This window comes from Apteryx rowi, unplaced genomic scaffold, assembly GCF_003343035.1.
Source record: "Apteryx rowi isolate R43461 unplaced genomic scaffold, aptRow1 scaffold_2, whole genome shotgun sequence".
NCBI classification, from domain to species: domain Eukaryota; kingdom Metazoa; phylum Chordata; class Aves; order Apterygiformes; family Apterygidae; genus Apteryx; species Apteryx rowi.
The window spans coordinates 10,896,953-10,904,254 of NW_020448307.1; the positions used below are offsets into that span (position 1 = coordinate 10,896,953).

Sequence of the window (7,302 nt, forward strand, 5' to 3'; positions counted from 1 at the left end):
GTCTTCTCTAAGGGCAGAGGGACAGAGAACATCGCCGTTTTGCTTCTTCCCGTTTATCCCTACCCGTCTGCACGGCCAGTACACACCTCAGCCTGCATCCCTTCACCCGTCAGTGACGATGCACTTCCTGGGAGACAAGGGACTGAGGATGCCTCTGGAAACACGGGCTCAGGCATGAAGGGTTTGATGGGATTAAATATGTATGCACGTGTATAAAAACAGCACAGCTCCTACAGGAACCTCTCAGGAGCGATGTGGCTGTTCAGCTCCCCAAGGTCTCCCCCCTCCTTGCTCGCTTCCAGGCGGAGGGATTCATTCCCGCATTAGCCAGCCAAGCGAGCGGGGGCCCCGGCGCCCCCTGCCCCTGCTGCGGGGGGGGGGGGCAGCACCGCCGCCTCGCCGGGCAGAGCCGGGCTCGCTCCCGGGGCGCATCTCCTCCTCCGCGGGGCTGCCGAGGAAGGGGAGGAAGAGGAGGAGGAGGAGGAGGCGCCCGCGCCGCTCCGCGGGCAGGGGGCTGCAGGGGCGGATTTCGGGCCGGTGGTGGGAGGAGAAAGCCGGCCCCGGCCGTTTTATAGCGCGGCGCCGAGCCGGGGCGGCAGCTCGGCAGCGCCGTCCCCTGCCCGGAGCCATGCGGGGCCGGGGGCTGCTCTGCGGCATCGCCCTCTCGCTGCTGCTGCGCCCGCCGCCGCGGCGCGGTGAGCCCGAGCCCGAGCCCGGGGGGGTCCGGGGGGTCCGGGGGGGGGCTCGCAGCCCGGCTGCACCGGCCCCGTCGGGAGGGGCGAAGCGGCGCTGCGCGCTCGGGGCGGGGGGCGCAAGGGCTTTTTGCTGCCTCAGTCCCTTTGGGGTGATGGTGGTGGTGGGGTGTCATCTCCTCCTGCTTCCCCTAAGCCCAGCGCCGCGCCGCCAGCAGCCGGCGGGACGGGGTCTGGGTGCCGAGCAGCCTTGTCCCCTCTTTCCGCAGCCGCAGGGGTCGCCGCCGGCCTGGAGCTGCCGCACCGCGTGGTGGTACCGCGCTGGGAAGCCGTGGGGAGCCCCAGCAGCGAGAAGGTAGGTCGCGCACAGCGCTGGGGCCGTGGGAGCTTGTGTCTTGTTTTCGAAGCTGTGCATCGTCTTCAGGGGAGGGACAATGTCTTGGTTAGTAAAGGACCTTGTGATGCGCATTTCAGTCCTTTAAACTCAGTGACAGGCTGTAGGTACAAGCCAGAAAACCATCTGCAGAGCAGGGAGCTGGTACTTTTCTCCAAAAACCAGAGAAGGGCTGGGAGAGGTGATTATCAAACCTCAGGTACCGAGCATGAGGCTTCTCCTGGCCACTTCCATTCACACAGCCCTGCAGTAATGCTTGCAATCGCTTTGCCTCTGTCATGCGTTAAAACCCCACCTTCAAGCTCACCTGATCTGCGTGTTCCTCACTGGGGGACTGAATCAATACAGTCAATGACATTTGGGGAACAACCCCTTCCTACTTAAGGAGGGGAAGAATCGCATCTGTGAGGGTGCTAAATAAGCCAACCAACAGCTCAGATGAAGATAAATTTGTTTTAGATGCCATATGTAGCTCTCTGAATCCCACCTCCACTTTTCTTATGTGTAAGGATTAAGGGCTTGTGTGTGTAGTCTGCAGCCGTTCTGAGAAGCCCTGGGATGCCAGGCTTCAACAGCAATCACAAACCGCAGCTCAGCTTCTCAGAAGTCATGTTGCCGCTATCAAGAAGTTGTTAGTTGCATAACCAAATGAAAGAGGAAAATCTAGATGATATTACTTAAATTGTCTGTGAACCAGAAAAGGGAAACCCATGGCATCAGTCTGAGGGAAAAATGGCATCACCTAACAAGTGTTGCTAGTTCTGGTTTTATGTCCTCTTCACATGAGAATTTCTAAAATTCTTTTATTCTGTCATATAAGGAAAAAAGCGATGAAAATTTTCTGGTGCTGTTAATTCTCTTAAAAATGTTCTTGCAGTGTAGTCTGGAAGTCTTGAATCTCTTCGTTATTGATTGTGATACAAATACATCTGGAGAGCATTTGTCCTAACACAAATTTGCTGGGTCTCAGGGGTCATACTTAGTTTGTTTCAGGCCAATTCCTGTTGGCTCCAAAACCAGTATTGGCAAAGCTTGCGTACTATTACAGCTGGGATATTTTAGCTGCAGCAATCGATGGATCCCAAAGTAGTGGGATTATTGAAGGAGAGGAAAAAGCAATATCAATAATAGTCATGTTTGCACAACTTTATGAAGAGACCTGTTGATGGAGACCCTCAGATCCCCCTAAGTTATGGGCAAGGCAACTTCCATTGCTGTTGCTTACATGTTAGCAAAACAGATGAAACCTGAGACATACTGAGCACCTCCAATTCAAGTAAGCCAGAAGTCAGCCCTTGGATTTAGCCATTCCTGCATATGCTAAATGTATGAACGTCTTTTGCATGATCTGCATGGGCCTGATGCAATGTCCTGGAAACTGAATAAAAGATGGACAGAAAACCAGAATATCAGCAGGGAGCTGATGAAAGAAGTTTGTAACTGAACTTGGAATTGATGAAGTGACACCCAAGCATGCCCATGGGCTGACTGATCTTTTAACAGAATGCCCTATTCAGTCTGTCTTGCCTTATTTTGCTTTCAGTTGATCTGTTCTGCAAAATCCCCTCCAACACTGAATAAAGAAGTAGTATGGGTTGATCATCTCCCACCATTTTTTTTTTTCTTGGTATGCAGTTTCAGCTGAATAGAGAAGTCTGTTCTTATCAAACGGATTCTTTCTCTTTTGAGGAGTTTATTCATCTATTTCCTTCATGACAAAATGCTCAGAGACTCAGAAGTCCCCAGCTGACCTTATCTAGTAGTCCTGCTTTGAAAGGGAGGTGAGTTTAGAGACTTCCAGAGGCCCTTCCAGTTGGGATTTCTAGGATTATCAGGCTATTTTCATCCTCTTGAATGATTTTTCTTTTTAATGTTGGTTTTAGTGTGTGTATTTGCCATTATACTAAGAAATTCATGATTTTGAGGAATGGGGTGCTTGGTTTGACTTTATATCACTGACTCTATATCCTTCTATTTTTAAATTGTCTGTTTAATAATGGAAACACAATATTTTGGTTCCTAAAAATTTCTTCTGGAAAATCCATACTACTACAGGCTCTTTAGCTAAGTACATGGGCTGAAAAGACCAGCCAGACGTGCACATTCTCATACATCATTTGATGTCCAGTGATAGTAATATGTTTCAATAAATATCTGTACTGTCATGAAACTTCTGTACTCCAAATTTAGAGGTACACTGGGTCTCAGAAGTCTTTCAGTGTTAAAATAGATGGTATGTTAACATCTTCCTGGAGATCCAGGCCTGAACCTGACTACAGCAGAGTTTCTTCATGCTTTCCCCGGGCAGTGAGTGTATGTTGCTTAGCAGATCAGCTGTTTTGGTAGATGACCAGCTGTTTTCCTGAACTACAGACTATATAGAAATTGCATATGATGGACAGTTATATTCAAAAATTTCTTTTTGTCTGTAATGTGAGCAGCAAAGGCTTCCCTTGTGGGAAACCTGTCTCTCAGCTTTCATCTCTCCAATACTTGGAGTCCTTTCCGTAAACAGCAGTAGGACCCATGAGCCGGCTGTCCTGTGTCCTCTGCAAGCAGCCTGCAAGCCAGGGCTGTATCCCGTGCCTTGAACAAACTAGAAAGTTGCCATTGTGTTTTCCAGTCCCTTTGTAGCCTGGGACTAACACTAGAGCTGCTGTGAAGTATCATCCAAACAATAGCTAGATCCTAAAAGAGTTTAAGGGATGCTGTTGTCTATGGCGTATTGGCATTTACTCGGAGTAAAGGAATTATCTGTAAATCTCTGAAAGCGATGTGATTCCTCTTGTCCTGAACTAGGTTTCTAAAAAATGCCTTTTGCTGCTGTGACAACAATGGAAGCTTTGGCTTGTATTTGACTTGTAAACCTCTAGGGCAAGTTGGGATGTCCTCTGATGTGGTCCAGACCTGTATTTCTATGTCGGGACCAAAGCCCTGAGCCTTCCCGCGGTGTATAGGAGAAGGGATACAGACGTAACCATCCAGCTGCCCCCGAGAGAGCTCTAGCACTGGGACTTAGTGCCATGTCTGAGCTGCTTGTTCTGCTTAAGGGAGTGGGGTCACTCTCTCGGATGTGGCACCCCACCAGCATGGCCGGGCTGCATGCAGGCTCCGCGCTCGCACCGCTGCACCGTGGGGCCATGGCAGCAGGCTCGGAGCCGCTGCGATCCGGCGCTTCTCTTCCTTGGCCCTCTGGTTCCTTGAGCTCTACCCACCTCGCACGTGCCGAAGTGAGGCCCTCACCTGCGGAGGACAGAGAGGTTTAAAGGCAGCTCCATTTTCTATGTTCCTGGCTGTTTCTGTATTTATGATGATATACGAGTAACAAACACTGTCTCTTTTGCACACAGCATCCGTTCAGAGCCGAAGTCAGGATAAAGGCAGAAGGACAAGATCTGATTTTGGATCTAGAGAAGAATGGGTAAGTGTGCTTGCGCATTGTGTTCGGACTCGTGTGCTCACTAAAATAATGAATAAGGATCCCAGTGAAGTCAACAGGAAAACCTCCACTGACTTCAACAGGGTTTTGATAAAGACAGGATGAGGAAGTCCTTTTCTGGATTTCAAGGTTATTCCAGGTCTAAGTCTCCACTGCTGTTAATCAGAGAAACAGCACTGGCCTCAATAGAGCTTTGTCAGCAAAAAACGGATGGTGACCTGGCCTGCAGCATGTAAACTTATTCTTGCACCACAATTCTTGCATTAACTGGAAAATGTCACTGCTATGAGGTGCACTATTTACCAAGTGGTTCACTGCCTTAGAGCCAGTGCAACTCTAATGAGGAATTAATTTTCTGTGGTCAAAAGAGGTTTTGCTCCGTTTTCTGGGATAAATGACTCTGACAGTTCAATTCCATTAGTGCCCTTCATGCTAAAGGAGACCAAAAAATGCCTTTGTGTTTACTGAAATGCAGCCGGCTCTCTGGTATGATACAGCAATGCTATGGGTGCATAGGACATGATCTGTATTGAATTCAGCTGAATATGCAGGGGGATAAAGTAGGTGGGATGACTCTTGTCTCGAGGCTTGCTCTGTCCCAGGCTGTTTAATTGCTTAACTTCCAGTGGTGAACAGCAGCTGGAAATGAACTGCAATAAGCTCTTCCTTGCTAAGCTCTCCCCTCCCACTGTTGATTTTTTTTTTTGATTGTTTGTTTTCAATCTGTCTGATTTATGTATGGAAACAAAACCAAATATTTGTCTGCTAGAACCAGTAGAGGGAATAATAACCTTGGAATAATAACCCTTGTTATATTCTGAATGTGTTGTATGGACATCCCCAGACACCCAGAACCTGGGGGCTCAGCTTTCTTCCTGTAAGCGTGGAGTGAAATACCAGAAAATGTTATTAGTTCTGATGGCAATGCACAATCCTAAATCATATTCAGGGTATCTTTGAGGAACACCAGATTTTTCTTGGCACTGTCTGCAGTAAAGACTGAAATCAGATGAGTGATTGAAGAAGAGTACATCCTACAAGGTGTTTTCTGTAATAGGCCATATAAGCTACTGGGAATTTCAGAGCTGCAGAAGCTGGCTATGTTCCTCAGTCAGTAATGCACCATGTTGAGCCAAACAGAAATAGCTGTAAATTCTCTGTATTTTGGTATCTCTCAGCTGGGAAAAATAGAGAAGTGGTAGAGGGGACCAGGCAGTATAAGAGCTGCTAACTAGGTCCTGTCTAAAGCAAGAGAATGAGCTGCTGCTGACAACAGTTGTCAGCAACGATAATCTCTGACCTGAACTTGGAAGGAACTTAGCTGCTGATGGGAGTCTCTTCCCTAGCGGAAAGACTGTCAGGTCTCGAATACTCTGCAGCAACTGTGCAGAGGTGAATTTGTTTCTAGCACGGTAGAAGCTGGCAAAAGCAAGGATCCTTGCTGAATTAATCTGTGTGCTCCGAGTGTGATGACATAACCCCCAGGTGCCTTGTGGGAACAGTGCCGTGGTTTTTCCACTGCAGACAAACTCATTGCCTGTGTTAGTAAACAGAATTATAATAATAGAGGGCTTCTATTGTGTTTATTTCCTGAAATGTAGTTTCATTCATTGAGATGTATACACACAGGCTTGCATGTGCACACACACACTTCCACTGAAGGGTAAATTGCCTCACTAGGATTGATGAAATACAGCAAGTGATCTGAAGTTTTGATTGTTTTCTGTGGAAAATAAAAGTGATTCATAGATAGCAGTGCCTCAAGTGGGAGTTTTGCCAGGCCTCAAGTCCTTGCTCAAGCAAGGCAATGGCACAATCCCAAAATGCGAGTCTGTGAACTTGATTAGATGAGAGCTCTAGAGAGCCACCACTTTCCAGAGACGTATAAAGGTGCTAAAGTAGTTTATAGAGACACTCAAAGTAAAAAGAGGAATGAGGCAGACGGGGGGGAAAAAAACAAAAAGAAGTTCTTGGGAGCCCTGTGGATGATATTAGTAATCAGCATCTGTAAAGCACTTCTCACTGGAGTGGATGAAAACGGCGTCTTCTGGCTGGGGTGTGCAGCCAGGCAGAGACCGCAGCCCAGCACCTCAGCTTCACAGCCCGGCACCGTGGGAGGCAGCTGCCTGCATCCACGAGCTCACCGCTACTGCTACTACTTACTTTTCAGCAGAACCTAAGGTCCTAATCGGAGGCCTTCTGTACTGAATAATGACATTGTCAGATACTTCTTCCCCGGCGGGTTTGTAAGGCTGCCAGAGGGCATTAGAGAAGGCAGAACCACTCGAGTGGGAAGTGCCTCTTCCAAGAGATCTTGAAACCAATACCAGGCGGGTCTCGGACGGCTTTGAAGTGGATAAAGCACAACTACAACTTTAAGGAAGGTACTYGGGGGGTTTAAATTCAAATGAAGCCCAGAGTTCTGGGTCGTTTAATTGGTCGGGTTTACGGAGCAGGAGCCTTTGGAAACCAGCTCTGCTGAGGCTGGCACCCTGCTCCAGGGACTGAGTGCTGAGCGAGTGCCGGGGCGCGAACGTGCCCCTTGGACTGTCGTGACCGCCTTACAGCCTCCCTCCACTTAAAGAAAGCGTGTAACTGGTGGGGTCATCAGGTCCTGGCCAGCAGCTGACTGATCCGATGGTATCSCAAGGCTCGAAAGGAGATATTCCAAGCCGAAGAAACTGAGGCTGTTATAAGCGGTGCCCTCGGGGGATTAGGCAGCCTTCACCAGTCCTTACAGAGAGACAAAGCCGATGAATGTGAACTGTGCTTCAAAG

The 7,302-nt window shown here is 48.6% G+C and overlaps 1 protein-coding gene across 1 annotated transcript in view; it reads left to right on the top strand.

Annotated features, from left to right (window-relative positions):
* Nucleotides 1-628: 628 nt before the first annotated feature.
* ADAM19 (ADAM metallopeptidase domain 19) overlaps nt 629-7,302 on the top strand; it is a 38,586-nt gene continuing 31,912 nt past the window's right edge. Inside the window, exons 1-3 of the mRNA XM_026063578.1 lie at nt 629-695; nt 962-1,047; nt 4,437-4,507. Of these exons, the coding sequence (XP_025919363.1) occupies nt 629-695; nt 962-1,047; nt 4,437-4,507 (224 nt within the window). The remainder of the gene's footprint in view (nt 696-961; nt 1,048-4,436; nt 4,508-7,302) is intronic.